This window comes from Macrotis lagotis, chromosome 4, assembly GCF_037893015.1.
Source record: "Macrotis lagotis isolate mMagLag1 chromosome 4, bilby.v1.9.chrom.fasta, whole genome shotgun sequence".
NCBI classification, from domain to species: Eukaryota; Metazoa; Chordata; class Mammalia; order Peramelemorphia; family Peramelidae; genus Macrotis; species Macrotis lagotis.
Window position 1 is genome coordinate 116,769,285 of NC_133661.1, and position 16,453 is coordinate 116,785,737.

Below are 16,453 nucleotides of genomic sequence, written 5' to 3' on the forward strand. Positions count from 1 at the left end.
ATTTGGGTGGTAACTAGAGAGTACCCTTTCAAGAGGACTCGAAGGGTCCCGCGACCCGGGTTCCAGTGCTGCTCTACCCACGCTCTGGGGTTTTCTTGGGACCCCAGTACCGGCCCCGTTGCGGCTAAAGCCTTCCCACCTGCCGGGACTGGGTCTTGATGCAGGAGTTTCCCCCCGGGTCTAGGTTGTGGGTGGGGGTGGGGGTGGGGCCCAGGGCCCTCCCGGCCAGGGGCTCAGCTTGGGGGGCCCCCCAGCCTCCTTCGGCCCCGCCCCGTCGCGGCCCTCACGTCCCCTCCGCCTCTGCCGCCGGCCCAGGGAGGGTCGCCGCCCCGGGCGTCGGGGCTCATGGTGCCCCCGTGGCCTCGGGAGCCGGGCGTCGGAGGCGCCGCGGCTGGCGGGCCCGGGCGGGCGGACGGGGTGGGGCGCCCCGGGGAGACGCGCGCCCCGGCGGAAGCTCGGCCGAGTTCAGGGGAGGAGGCGGCCGCCGGCGCGCTCGGCAGCGGGGACTGGGGCGCGCGGCAGGAAGCGAGGGGCGGCCGCGCCCAGGCGGCCCCGGCGGCGGCGGGATGCGCTGAAGGCCGGCCAGCGGCCCCGGCGGAGATGAGCGCGTCTGCGGCCACCGGCGTCTTCGTGCTGTCGCTCTCCGCCATCCCCGCCACCTACGTCTTCAACCACCTGGCGGCTCCGCGCGAGTGAGTGGCCCCGCGGGGTGGGCCGGGGGCGCGGGACCCGGGGGTGGGGGGCAGCCGCCGCTCTGCGCTGGGACACAGGGCAGCTCCTGCGTGCGGGCAGCGCCAACTCCGGACGGCGCCGACTCCCGGCCCGGCCATCCCCGCAGCTTTGGGGCGTGGGCCCCCTCCATTCGTGGGGGGCAGAGGGAGCTTTAGGTTCCCCCCACCTACCCTCGCCTTCCACCTGCGAGTGTGACCTTGGCTTAAGTCGCTTAATCCTCATAAGCCCCACTCCCCTCATCTAAAAGATGAGCCATAAACTCAGAATATTTTAGGGCTGGAAGGAATCATAGAAGTCATCTAGTCGGGACCCCATTTTTACAGATGAGCAAACAGAGTTAATTTAATTGACTGCCCAAGGTCATCCTGGTTATCAAGTGGCCCAACTGGGGTGAAAACTAGTTCCTCTCGACTCTTAAGTCCCAAGTTCCTTCCAGTTCCAAAACTGCGATGCTAAAAGATCCCAGTTATGGCACATTAAGAAACAGGTGGTGAACAACGCCAGTGGAAAGATTGTTGGATTATTGGGAGCCAAGGGTGCCGGGCCAAACGCCGCTACAAATTAGCTGTCTGACTTTGGATAAGTCACCTCACCCCTCTGACCCACATCTGTAAAAGACAGGAGGTCAGCCCAGATGATTTTAATATCTATATCCCCTCTCACTCTGGAAATACTAATCTAATACTAAAGTCTAATCTTCCAGACAGTATCAGCACTTGGACAGCCAATAGGTTCTATGTTATAAGAATACATTCTAATTATTTTTAGGCCATAAGAGCAGAGTTTGGAGACAGGCTCTGAAAAAAAAAAGTAGGGGCTAGACTTCAATGGTAATGAAATAGTGTTATTTGACAAGGGGATGTTACGAATTTGAGTACAATACTAAATTTAACTGGAATCTGGAAACTGTCTCTACCTTCCAAATGAAGCCGAGGGCACCAAGTAGAATCATAGAATATTAGTGCTGGAATCATCATGGAGTTGTTCTAGTCCAATCACTTTGATTTACATGCCAAGAAACTGAGATCCAGAGAGAACAAGTATACCCAAGGTCACCCAATAAATAGAGATAGAACTGAGGACATTCTCTTTATTGTTTCATGTCACCTGGCCAGCCCCTGGTTGGGAGAAAAATTGTTCCAGTTCTGCCCCTGGGGCAGACTTTGATTCTGTGCCAGAAATGAGTTCCTATCAGCATGCAGGAAGTGACCATTATTGTATTTCTCAAAACTGTTGCTACTAAGGAAATTGCAGACCAGTCTTTAAACTGAAAATCTGCTCCTGGATTTCACTGTGGTTGGTGGTCCCTTTGTGTCAGCCATGCTTACATACCAGGAGTTACCACTTGTTTTGGCTTCAGGCTTCATCTCCAGTGAGGTGGAGGAGGAGGAGGAGGAGAAGAAGAAAAAAGGAAAGGTAGAAGGGGAAGAAGAAGAGGAGGAGGAGAAAATGGGAGCTCTATGTGGGATACTGAGGAGAGAGCACTGACCTCTCTGACAGGCAGGAATCCACTATCTTCCAGATCATGGATCATGATGAAAATGATGAGATCCATATCAATAGTCTCCACTTTGATATTTCTCTGTTCAGAATAATGTGTTTAAATCATTGAAGGATATGCTAAATTTCAGTGAGAGGTTAGTGTAAATTAAGATGTTTTTTTTTTCCTGTTCAAATCCATCCGTGGACATGAGTTAAGAAATCACCTGGATGATGTTTGCCTTTGCACAAGCTATCTTCTCCTTCTTGCCCATCCCCATTGTCTGGAAGGAACTCCCCTTTTCTTTTCGTCTTCCTTCAAGGCTCAACTGAAATGCCATTTCCTACATGGAGCTTTCTCTCCCTGCTCCAGTTGTTAGTGGTCGCCTTCCTTATCATCATTATCGTTATCTGCATCATGTTAAATGAGCATTTATTTAGTACCTCCTATTTACAGCACTGTGCTAAGGATTGGGGAAACAAAGGTAAACAATGGTGCCTGCCTCAAGAAGTTCACATTCTAATTACGGAGACAACATACAAAAAAACTAGGTACACACAAGATCCACCCATTTATCTATCTGTCTGTTTGTCTGTCTATCTGTCATCTACCTATCTACCTACCTACCTATCTACCTATCTACCTATCTATAGATAGATCATATGGATATAGATATATATGTGTGTATATAGATACTCATAGAGAGCTATAGATTATATATAATGTAAAAATGCACACACACACACACACACACACACACACACACACACATATATGGAGAGAGGCAGACCAAGAGAGTATAATTAGGAGATGATCTCAGAGTGAAGGTACTAGGAAAGCGGGGACTGGGAAGGGGTTCTTCCTTAAGGTGAAATTTGAAGGTAGAGAAAAGCAGGGAGGACTATTGGGGAGGGGAGAGTATAAGTGGACAGTGAAGAGGCATATGGTTGTCCACTAAGGGAAATAAAGTATAAGAAGATAGGAAAGGTAGGAAGGGGCCACCTAGTGAAGGATTTTAAAAGCCTATGGAAGATTGTATATTTGATCCTGAAGGGATCATTGCTGTACTCATGTTTATACTCATAGGCTGGTTGAGGGCAGAAGACAGTTATTTCATTCTTTCATTCATTTATCTATTTGTTTATTCAACTATCTAACTATCTAGTCTATATTCCTAATGCCTCACAGAAGTGAGTGAATCTCTTCTGGTTTTGAAATTTTATGATATGATTTTTATGATATGATTTGAAATTTTATGATATGAGTTTTAATCATACTTAAACAGTGTATACTCCCTAAGTTATCTGCTGTTAATAATGCACAGAGGATTCTACTGTCTGCTCTCAAACCTATTCAAAGGTTAGCAGCATGCCTACTTTATCCAACTTCACTTCAGCATTGAATTCTAAGACTGGAAAGGTCCTCAGAGATCATCCTCAGAGATCACCAACTCTCCCCTCCCCCCACCCCAAATTTTACAGAGAGGGAAACTGAAGTTCACAGAGGCAGGCAGCCAATTAGTAACCACATTGGGACTAGAGCCTGGACCATCTGTCTTAGATGGGCTCCCTTTGCTTTTCCACACTGCCTCCTTTTCATCATTCATTATTCCAACTTCTTGCCCTAGATGGAGCTAACTTTCTTTTTTTAGGAGTTAAGGAGTGGCTAGCTGATGGAAAAGATCTTTTTAACATAGGGAAGATTTAAAATAAGTAAGTTTATTTCAGTATGCTTAAAAAAAGAAAAAGCACATTTATGGTCTGGTTCTGCTACATCTGTCTTGTCCAACAGACATTCATTAAATGCCTGTCTTGTAAAATGAGAATGTTGGCCTCCAGGGATCATTCTAGCTCACTAAGTCTGTGCAAGTCCTTTCAGATACAAAGATAAAAAAATACCCAATAGCTGCCTAACCTTCTACTTGATGGTGGTAAATAGCATGAAAAATTACATTTACACAGACAAGGTCTAATATACTTTTAGGAATTATGGGAGTTAAGGGGGTCCCCAGAATTGTAGGACAATTCAAGGAAAGAGAATGAAACCTGGTTAAATTGAGGATTATAATGAAAACGTTAGTAATCTTAGAGTGTTGTTGTTCAATCATTTACAAGTCCTTGTAACCCCATTTGAATTTTTCTTTGCAAAGATTTGAGGGTGGTTTGCCATTTCTTTTACCAGTTCAATTTACAATTGAGAAAACTGAAGCTAACAGGTTTAAGTGACTTGTACAGGGTTACTAGTAGGTATCTGAGGCTGGATTTGAACTCAGAAAGATGAATTTTCCTGACTTCAGGCCCAGTACTCTATCCATTGTTCCACTTAACCAGTTTTGCCTGTTGCAAAATTGTTAAGGGTAGAGAATATGAAATTAGTTTTGGCTTTGAGGAAGTATGTATTTTAGTAAACCTGATTTGCAGCACTTATTTCTTATCATCTTTCAAATTCTGTATTCACTCCTTTTCCATACACTTCTGCATCTTCTGATCCTCATTTTTTTATATAAACATTTTATTTGTTCTCCAGTTATACACAATAGTAGGTTCCACCCATCATTCCTTTGCAAGGTTTTGAATTTAACACTTTTTTCCTCTACCCTCTCTTCCCTCCCCTTCCCCTCCCCCCACAGAAGGCAGTCTGATAATCTCTACATTGTTTCTATGATATACATTGATAAAAATTGAATATGTTGAGAGAAAAATTGTATCCTCAAGGAAAAAATAAAATATTAGAGATAGCAAAATTATGTAGTATATAAGACAACTTCTTTTTAAAAAAATTGAAGTTAGTAGTCTTTGGTCTTTGTTTAAACTCCACGATTCTTTCTCTGATACAAATGGTATTTTCTGTCTCAGAAACCCTAATCCCTGATTATTTCACTGATGGAACCAGCAGGTCCATTAAGGTGATCATCACCCCCATGTTGCTGTTAGGGTGTACAATGTTCTTCTGGTTCTACTCATCTCACTCAGCACCAGTTCATGCAAGTCTTTCCAGGCTTCTCTGAAATCCCATCCCTCCTGGTTTCTAATAGAACAATAGCATTCCATAACGTACATATACCACAGTTTGTTCAGCCACTCAGCCCCAGTTGATGGACTTTCCCTCGATTTCCAATTCTTTGCCACTACATTCATCTGCTATGAATATTTTTGTACAACTGATGTTTTTACCCTCTTTCATGATCTCTTCAGGGTATGGACCCAGTAGAGGTATTGCTGGATCAAAGGGTATGCACATTATTGCCCTTTGGGCATAATTGCAGATTGCTCTCCAGAAAGGCTGGATGAGTTCACAGCTCCACCAACAATTCATTAGTGTCTGGGATTTCCCATATCCCTTCTAACATTGCTCATTGTCCTTTCTGGTCACATTGACCAAACTGAGAGGTGTGAGGTAGTAGCTCAGAGATGTTTTAATCAGTAATGATTTAGAGCAATTTTTCATATGACTATGGATTGCTTTGATTTCTTCACCTGTAAATTGCCTTTGAATATCTTTTGACCAATTTGTCAATTGGGGAATGGCTTTTTTTATATAAATTTGACTCAGTTCTCTATATATTTTAGAAATGAATCATTTGTCAGAAATACTAATTGTAAAAATTGTTTCCCAATTTACTACATTTCTTTTGATTTTGGTTACAGTGACTTTGTGCAAAAGCTTTTTAATTATCTAGTTGTTTTTTTCTTTTTTCTTTTTTGGATTTTTACAAGGCAATGGGGTTAAGGTCCCACAGCCAGGAAATTATTAAGTGTCTGAGGTTGGACCTCAACTCAGATCCTTCTGACTCCTGGGTAGATGCTCCATCCATTGTGCCACTCAGCTGCCTCTAGTTGGTTTTTAATGATCTCTATCTGACCCTCATCTTTAAGACTCAACTCAAATCTCACTTCTTTCATTAAATTTTCTCTCACTATCCCAGGTCACAATGATTTTTACTTCACCCTCTAAACTTTTATAGATAATACTTAACATTTATCTAATTCCTTTGACAATTAGTCACATAATTATTTTTATATATATTACCTCTATAAACTCTGTACATCTATTTTCTTGAATTGATATTTAAATCTTATGTTATAGCTTACGTATCATGAGTTTTTGACTTTTTTCCTCAGTTAGATCATGTTTCTTAAGGGTAGGGTTTGAGCATGTTACTTTCCCCAGGCCTTTCCTTCTATCTGCTTTCAGGACATGCTTTTGGTCTCTGGCCCTTTTACCACGAGTCTATTGGTTCCCATCGATTTCCCTGATGTCCTTACTTGACTAGCTTAGTCCTTTGGCCAGACAGCACCTGAAGTGAAATCTATTGCCCATGAATACAGACTAGTTACAGATGAGGAAAAGAGTCTGACATAGGGAGCAGGATCATTCAAGAGTAACTTATGACAGTCAGTGACCAAAACATAGACCCAATCTTTTATCTTCCTGGGGGTCATTAGCACTCATCATGTGTTTTTCCCCAGCAACAGTTGCCCATTGGGCACCAGTTTGTTATTCAAAATTCTGGACCAACCCCTTCCTTGGCAAGAACACTAAAGGGATGGAAGCCAGTTTGGTTTGCCCTTTAACCCTCTTTCCTTCATACTTTTCTTGCTTAAGTTTTAACCTTTTTCAAAGCCTCCAGGAATCTAACTAAGATTTCTTTACTTCTTATGTTTTGTCACCAACTTGGAGTAATAGGCCTTATTGGAGATATTACATGAGGACAGTTCCCTATAAAAGAAAATTTTGTCTGCTCTTTAGTTATTAAATGGAATCAATAGTATTAGTATATATTTCACAGTTATTTATTTATTTTCACATTATTACGATAATCTTGTGAAAGTAAACATAAATCCCCCTCCATCCAAAAAGATAGAGACCTAAGGAGAAATAAAGTGAGAAAAAAAATGTACTTTAACCTGTTCAGATATAATCTGCTCTGTCTCTGGAATGGATTGCATTCTTTATCATAAGTCCATCAGATAAGTTGTTTCACTGTCTTTCCCCACAGTTTCTATTGTTAACTGTATTTCCCTTCATTCTATTCTTCCCCATCCCATTTATTCTGTTCTCTTTCTCCTGTCCCTCCTCAGAAGTGTATTGTATATGACTATCCTCTCCCATGATCTTCCCTCTCTTCTATCACCTATACCCCTTTCCCTCTCCCTATTTCCCTTCTCCTATCCCTTTCCTTTCCTTTTTTCCTCTAGGGTAAGATAGAGTTCTATACCCTGTTGAGTGTGTATGTTATTACCTCTCTGAGCCATTTCTGATCAAAATGAAGGCTCACTCATTCCCCCTCACCTTTCCCCCTTCCACTCCATTGCAAAAGCACTTTCTTGACTCTTTTATGTGAAATATCTTAGCCCATTCTACCTCTCTTTTCCCTTTCTCCCAGTACTTTGTCATCCATTGACTCCATCTTCATACCATATTATTCCATTATATTCTGCTCCTTCCTGTTCCTTGTCTATATATGTTCCTTCTAACTGCTCTATTAAATGATAAGGTTCATATGAGTTATCAGTATCTTCTTCTTATGCAGGAATACGCACAGTTCAACTTCATTAAGTTCCTCATAATTAGTCCTTCTCATCCACCATCTCTATGCTTCACCTGAGTCCTGTACTTGGAGATCAAACTTTCTCTTCAACTCTGCTCTTTTCCATAGGAAAATCTGAAAGTCCTCTATTTCATTGAATGTCTATCTTTTCCCCTGGAAGAAAATGTTCAATTTTGCTGGGTAGTTGATTTTTGGTTGTAATCCAAGCTCTTTTACCTTCTGGAATATGATATTCCAAACCTTACAAGCCCTTAATGTGTAGATGCTGCCAAATTCTATGTAATCTTGACTTTATATTTGTATTGTTTCTTTCTGGATGTTTGAAATATTTTCTCTTTGACTTGGAAGTTTTGGAATTTGACTATAATATTCCTGGGAGTTTGTTTGAGGGGGATTTCTTTCAGAAGGTGATCAGTAGATTCCCTCAATTTCTATTTTTACCCACTGCTTCTAGGATATCAGGGCAATTTTCCTGGAGAATTTCTGAAGTCAAACTCTTTTCCTGGTCATGACTTTCAGATAGCCCAATAATTTTTAAATGCTTTCTCTTGGATATGTTTTCCACATCAGTTGTTTTTTCAATGAGATATTTCACATTTTCTTCATTTTGGTTTTCTTTTATTGTTTCCTTTTTTAAAAATTTAAGGCAATAGGGCTAAGTGACTTGCCCAGGATCACACAGCTAGGTAATTATTAAGTGTCTGAGGCCACATTTAAACTCAGGTACTCCTGACTGCAGGGCAAGTGCTCTATACACTGAACCACCTAGCTGCCCCTTGTTTTATTGTTTCTTGATTTCTCACAAAGTCATCAGCTTCCCTTAGTTCCATTCCTCATATGAAGGAATTATTTTCTTTAGAGATCTTTTTTTAATCTCCTTTTTCAACTGGCCAGTTCTGCTTTTAAAGTCATTTTTTCTCCTCATTGGTCTCTTCCCAATTTTTCTGTTATTTATGCATTTCCTCAGCCTATGGTTTTAAAGCACTTCCAAAGTTTTTGAGACCCCCCCCCAAGACCTTAATTTCTCCATGGTTTTATGAGAGGCTCTGACTGCTCTCCTAGTCTGTGCTCTGGTCTGTGTATGACCACAAGCACTCTCCTCTGACTTGGAGCTGTGAGGAGGGTTCCCTGCTGCTTTATGGTAGTATTGGGGCCCAGATTGCAACCTGGATCTGAGAATGGGCAAAGCAGCAGAGTCTTGTCCCAGGGATAGTAGAATGTGAGTAATAATAATACTACTTAACCAACTTGACAGGATTATCATAGAGATGGAATAATACATATAGAAATACATCGTAACTCTAAAGTACTCTCCAACAGAATCACTTATACTGAGCCAGCCAGATGTTTTCAGGTTCTACCACCAACCAACAGTTGTGCCAAAGACTTGATCTCCTTAGAGAAGTATGCCACACCTAATAGTCTACATTAAACAAACAGTGGAACAGCATTATTTGGGAGAATGTATTTAACTGACTAGGAAATTTCTAGCAGTAGCATGAGAATGTTTACTTTGATAGTGACTCAACTTCCATGTTTTTGTTTTTCTAGTTCCTGGGCAATTGTAGTGGCTGGTGTTTTGGTTCTGCTCATTGTAGCTGTGTTGGCTCGTGCCCTTGTGAAGAGAAAACCACCTAGAGATCCCCTGTTTTATGGTAGGTATCAATGGGATAGAAAATTTTCTGCTAAAACTCATATTTCTCATTACTTGTTAATGATTTTTCACATCATTTAAAATTGGTATAAAAATATTTTAGTAAACATCAGAAATATATGCTCCTTCTGCCAGTGGTAATAGGAAATTTCATAATTATTGATGGGTTGCCATTCTATACCCTATGTATTGATTACCATAAGGCAACCAGAAGGTATTTGGTTAAAGTACTTAGACTTTGGCAGTTGTGCAAATAAACCTAAGTGGTTTCCCAAATCACTTAACTAGGGAGGAAAAAAAGAGAACAGTGATGTAGAAGGACAAATGGAAGAACCAAGAATGGTCAGAGGGAGAAAGGGGAATGGGAAAGACAAATATACAAATGCAAGAATTGTTTCTTTTTTTCATTTAAAAAAATTAGTAGCATTTAAATTTTTTTTGTTTTAAATTTTTGCCCTCCCTCTAGCCCTTTCCCCCACTCATGGAATAGGCAATCAGTATGATATCAGTTATACTTGTGAAATCATAAAAAATGTATTCCCATACTAGCCAAACTTTAAAAAAGCAAGAAAAACAAAGTGAGAAAATTATACTTCAATTTGCCCTAAGAGTTCATCAGTTCTCTCTCTAAAGGAAGATAATGTTTCTCATCATGAGTCCTTCAGAATTGTCTTAGAACATTGTATTGATCAGATTAGCTAAATTTTTCACAGTCTATCACCATTACAATATTGCTGTTACTATGTCTAATATTCTTCTAGTCCCACTCACTTTACTTTGCATCATAGGTCTTCCCAAATTTCTATGAAACCATCCTTCTCATTTTTCATAGCACAAAGGTATTCCATCTATTATTATTTGGATTATTTCTAAAGCTTTAAGCATCCAGCTTATCACCCTTCATTTTATAAATGAGTAACTGAAGTCTAATGACATTCGTGACTTGTCCAAAGTCACCTAATGAGTGAGTGTTAGAGCTGGGCCCAGAGCCAATATCTTTTTGATTTCTACTGAATTATTCTTTCTATTTGATCATGCTCTCTCTCTCTGATTTTAGACTATAGGGGATGCAAATTTCCCCCTCTTTGGTGGAGATTAAGCTTTTATATTTTTAATTTTTTTTGATATTTCATGTTTTAGCAGAATACTGGAACTCTGGACTTGGAATCAGAAGACCTGAGTTTGATTTCCAATGCCTCCATTTACTTAGCTTTCTGGTCTTATAATAGGGATGCAGATTAAATCTGCAACCTATAGCCACAGAGAGATTCCTAAAAAACTGAGAGGTTAAGTAATTGGCCCAGTGTCATGCAGAAATCTTGTGTCAGAAGTGGGACTTGAACCCAGATGATCCTGGTTCTGAAGCTAGCTTCCTATCACACTGGATTCTTAAACTAAGGTCAATGAACTTGATTTTATTTTTTTTAAATATTTTTTTTATTATTTTGGGGGGTGGGGAAGGCAGTCAGGGCTAAGTGACTTGTCCGGAGTAAATAACTAGTGAGCATCTGAGTGAGTGTTTGAATGCAGATTTTCCTGATTCTAGGGTTGATACTATTTACTATACTACCCAGCTGCCTCCATAAACTTATTTTAAAAAAATTGACAACTGCATTTCAACATAATTGGTTTCCTTTATAATCCTATGTATTTTATGTATTTAAATGCATTGTTTTGAGGAGGAGTTCTTAGCCTACCAAAGAAGGGGAGGGGTTTAAAGAGACCTTGACATTTAAAAAAATAACCCCTGAACTACATTAAACTATAGACCTGCAAGAAACCTTTTAAACTATCAGTCTAAAACTATATCCCCTCCATAACATCCTGACAAATGGTCAATCCCATCTCTACTTCTGAAGACTTTGAGTGATGGTAGCTTACTATCTCCTATTTTAGCCCATTCCATTTAGGGACAGCTGTAACTATTACTTACATAGTCCCCCCCCCCCCCCCATTGGAGAGCCAATTCTACCTCTTCATTACTTGTACCCAGCTCTATTTTTTGGGCCTCAGTAAAATAAATCTACTTGTAACAGTCCAGGAGAGAGGTGACTGAGGATCTACATTAATGGGGTAGTCTTGGGAGTAATGAGAAGGGTACAGATGTTGGACTTGTTGTAGAAGTAGAAATGGCAAGATTTGGTAACTAATTGAATTTACTGAGTGAGGGAGTGTCAGAACTCAAAGGTAACATCAAAATAATAAAACTGGGACTAGAAATAGGACAGTCTTGAATGAAATGGGGAAGCTTCAAAGAGGGTGGGTTTGGAGAGAAGATGATGAAGTCTATTTTGGACATATTGATGTCTTCAAGATATCTGATTGGAAATGCACAATTGACAGTTGTTGATGTGGGACTGGAGCTTAGGAAAGAGACTGATGCCTGTTCTATAGGTCTGTGAATCATCTAAATAAAGATAATCATCTAGACACTGATAAGAGTTGATGAGCTACCCCCAAGTCTCCTCTTTTCCAAGGTAAACATTCTCAGTTCCTTCATCTTATTTTTATATGCTATCATTTCTAGTTGTTTCACAATAGCAATTATTTAGAATACTCAAGATTGTATTAGAAATTTTAGTTGCCAAGTCACACTTTTTCCTCATGTTTAGCTTTCACTCCACAAAGATGCTTAAGTTTTTTGTTTTTCTTGAAATAAACTTTTATTGCCTTTTTATAACTTTCCTTTCCCCCTCAGTAACCCTTCCTGAGAGCCATCTTATATAACAAATAGTATTTATTAAAGTATAAAAAAAGGAAAATACATGCAGAGTACAATAATAGTGAACCTTCTACCTCTGTAAACAGAGGTATGGAATTTTCTTCTCATGTCTCTTCTTTCAAGCTGTGTTTGTGTGTGTGTGATTACTATCTTTTTTTTTTTCCTGCAAGGCAAATGGGGTTAAGTAGCTTGCCCAAGGCCACACAGATAGGTAATTATTAAGTATCTGAGGCGGGATTTGAACTCAGGTACTCCTGACCTCAGGGCCCATGCTCTATCCACTGTGCCACCTAGCTGCCCCTATTACTATCTTTTTTGATGGTTCTTTTAGGTCTTTTTAATTTATGCCTCTAACAACCTCTCCCATACTATATTTATGCCATTGGGGGTTTTTTTTGGTATACATGTCTAAGACTATATTTATCATTAATAAACTAGATTAAAAATTTTTATTTCTTTGTAGCTGGTGATTTAAAGAGTACAGTGCTACACTTGGAGTTAGAAAGACCTGTGTCAAATCTTGCCTCACTCACTAGCTGGTTTACTTTTACTAAGTGGCTTACTCTGCCTGCCTCAGGTTCTTCATTTGTCAAATGGGGATAATAATATAACATCTACCTCCCAGTATTGTTAAAACACTATATAGCATGTTCCCTTCCAGTTTCATTTTATATATAAATCTGATGAGCCCACTATATGTGTGTCTTCATTTAAAATTATGCTTGTTAAATTGTATTATCGTGTATTTAGAAGAATGGAAAATATCTCCACATTCTTTATGAATTAGGTCACTTGTACTTTCCCCAAAACTCCTTTATTACTACTGGAGATATTAAAAAAAAGTATAATGTTGGAACTTCTCCATGTCACTAGAGAGCTGTACAAGATTTAGGACTATGGACTTTGCCAAAAAGACTCAAGTTGATTTGTTGAAGATAGCAAATATTAACTAGGAAGGAAGAGCATCAGAGAGGTGACCCCCTACCCCTCAACCCCTATTAATGTAACTAACAAGGTGCTCCTTACTCTGATACCTGCTAATTAACTTTGGCTGGCTAATTTATTTCAACCAGTTAATTTATATTCACTGGCATACCAATGAGTCCTCACAAGCAAAATTATTAAAAACTATTCCCCACTTCAGAGTTATCTCTAGAATCCTGAGGGGAGAAAATGTTTTCCTTTTGGAGACCCATCCTGACTATGAGTAGGAGCTGGAGGATGAGCCCCAAAGGGTGTGGTACTAGAGTAAAGAGCCCAAGGCTAACAATTATACACAGTCCCCTGTCTATATGTAGGAAATACTCATGTTAGCAGAAATGTTGGCAAATATTTTAATGAGAAATGAACAGATAATAACTTTTATATAACCAGTCATTCAATATTTGTGATTTGGTATTTTGCCCAGGATGCAATTGGTCATTGTTTCCCAAGTATACTTGTTATATCAGATGAGCATTGCTTTAAGAGAAGAGGCAGAACTTCAAGCAGTGAAGAGAAAGTTATTGCATTTGAATGGCTTCAGATTCTGGCTGTGCTCCTTTCTATCCTTAAGTGAACTTGGGCAAATTGCTCAATGTATCTGAGTCTTAGTTTCCTTATCTGTAAAACAAGAGGGTTGGATTGGTGGCCTTTCAAATCCCCTCCAGCTCTAAATTAATAATCCTGTGGATTAAGGAAAGAATATGGAGTTGAACCTTCATGAGGCAGAGCTATAACGTTGTAGTCTATCTTAGTGAGGTTTTTACTAAGATTAGCTACAAATAACTTAAAAATTTGTTATTTTTGGCAGCGAAGCAGGGAATCAGACAAGTATTAATTTAGCAATGGATTTGAATGCTTGTTCATCACAGTATTTTTGACTATTAAGAGAGTATTATTTTTTGAGAAAAATTTTATTTTGATTTTGCTATGGATGGATTTCTGGGTGAGTGAATTCCTGTGTAACATTGTATCCACATGTGCTTTATTTTTGTTTTAATATACAATACTCCATTGGTCTATGTCAATACTTTCCATAGTGTCTTAGTGATAGTTCTTTTGGATTGTTCCATTTTTATTAGATAATACAAATCTGATAATATTCTGAGAATTTTTAATTACTGTTTTTTTTTTTAGTTTATGCAGTATTTGCTTTTACCAGTGTAGTGAACCTTATTATAGGACTTGAACAAGATGGTATAATTGATGGATTCATGACATATTATTTGAAAGAGGTAAGTTATCTTTTTATATTTGTTAAACCTAAATCTTTCCCTAAGTATATGCTTTTTCTTTTTTAAAAAATTTATTTAAGGCAATGGGGCAAAATGACTTGCCCAAGGTCACACAGCCAGGCAATTATTAAGTGTTTGAGGTTGTATTTGAACTCAGGTCCTCCTGACTCCAGGGCCAGTGCTCTAATAACTACCCTACCTAGCTGTTCCCTTTTCCCAGGTATATTTAAAAATATGACCACAAACACATGTCACAAATATCCTAACCCATATAAGTGAGCATGCAATAATATATTTTAGGTGACTGCCATAGGCAGTTTCTATATAGACAAAATCAGAGTAAGGGCTGGAAAATAGGTGGTAATTCTTTCAACATTGAATTCCTAAGACTCTCTCTTCACTTTCCAATATCACTAAATACTGATTTGCAATTAATGTGATCAATATTTGTTTCTTTATCATTAATAACTCATCTATTTACATTTATTACAGTGTCAAAGAGTGCTTAAGAAATGCATATAGAAAGCACTTAAAAGCTTGTAAGTGGCTAATTATGCTTATGGATACTTGGAAAAGGTTACCTCTTCCAGCTCCCTGTTAGACCTACATGCACAGGTGGAAACTTACTCAAGACAAATATTTGTTTCTTTATAATTTTTACATTTCTTAGAGAATTTGGGAAAGGAGGATGTGAAGGACAGCTAGAACCAAACTCATGAAGACTCAAGAAAATTCTAGCACAAATTGGAGATATTTCTCTGTCTCTAGCCTCCCTGTTTGGTCATTTTTCTTTGAATTGTTTTTCCAGGCTGCAGCTACTTCTGTTCATCTTCCTACTGTCAGCTGCTAGTAATTATCATTCCAGTTCCACTTTACCAGTTAGCATCAATTAGATTTTTACAAAGGGGCATTTACTTTGAAGAAGCAAATACAGAGTAACAATATTTACTTTTAGTGGTTGGGGATATTCTCCTTAGTCCCTAGGGAGTGTGGGATCAGACTTAATGAAGTTTTCTACATAGCTTTGGTTCCCAAAATTAATGTCCAAATGTGTCATAGCCACTGAACGATTCTTAATGTTACTGGTTTGAGTCCACAAGGGCATTCTTCAGAGTGCTGATGTTTGATTGCCTTACTGCAAAACCCATCATGAATTTGGCCTTTGTGGCTTGCTTTTCTGACCTCTTTAAGTTCAAAAAGACATAGTCACCGTCAAGCTCCTTCACCAGCAGGAAAAATGGACACAACAGAAACAATATCAGAAGCAGTAGCAGATTTGTGTTCCTGGGCCATGTTATGGTGACTACAATGGGGAGAAACAAACAAGCCAAAAAACCTCAAGCCTGTCTCCTCACTGATGACTTAGTCTTTGTAAAATCCTCAAGTTTAGGGACTAGATTTTGTCTTTGCCTTTGTAGTCCTAGCACTCAATGCTGTACTGTATAGGTAGCAGAATAGAAATGAAAGTCTACCAAGTGCAATGATTATCTTCTACTTTCTTTCCTCTCACTCTCTTCTTAGTCCTCCAAGGAGCTGATTCTGACCTTTTTATTCAATTGGGGTAGCAAGGTGGTGCAGAGGATTAAAGCACTGGCCTTGAAATCAGGAAGACAGGAGTTTGAATCCTGCCTCAGAAACTTGACGTTTACTAACTGTGTGACCTCGGACAAGTCACTTAACCCTTATGCCTCACATCCAGGGCTATCTCCAGTCATCCTGATTCATATTTAGCCACTAGACCCAGATGACTCTGGAAGATAGTGAGACTGGTGACTTAGCATAGCACACCCTCGCTCAAATCCAATTCACATGCTTTTCATGGCATCACCTCCCTGATAGCATGGTCTTCTTTGATAATGAAGGACAAATATCATTATTATCCAACTGAAACCGCTTTCTCTGAAGTTACCAAGAGAGCTCTTGATTGTCCAAGTTAATGACCTATTCTCATCCTTCTTTAACCTCCCTGTACTCCTGATCATCTTGTTCATCTGGATGAACTCTCTAAGTTTTTGTGACACTGCTGCCTTCTGATTCTCCCCTGACTCTTCTCAATCTCCTTTGCTGGTTCTTCATCCACATAAAGCCCTGTAACCAT

The 16,453-nt window shown here is 39.5% G+C and overlaps 1 protein-coding gene across 4 annotated transcripts in view; it reads left to right on the plus strand.

Annotated features, from left to right (window-relative positions):
- The first annotated feature begins 533 nt into the window (after positions 1 to 533).
- Positions 534 to 16,453, plus strand: part of TM6SF1 (transmembrane 6 superfamily member 1) — a 41,956-nt gene continuing 26,036 nt past the window's right edge. For 2 of the 4 annotated variants that reach the window (XM_074233970.1, XM_074233969.1), the window contains exons 1-3: positions 553 to 692; positions 9,315 to 9,418; positions 14,258 to 14,355. In XM_074233970.1, coding sequence (XP_074090071.1) covers positions 601 to 692; positions 9,315 to 9,418; positions 14,258 to 14,355 — 294 coding nt within the window. In that variant the 5' untranslated portion in view covers positions 553 to 600. Of the gene's footprint in view, positions 693 to 9,314; positions 9,419 to 14,257; positions 14,356 to 16,453 lie in introns of those variants that run through there. The other 2 variants (XM_074233968.1, XM_074233972.1) reach the window with 2 other exon arrangements.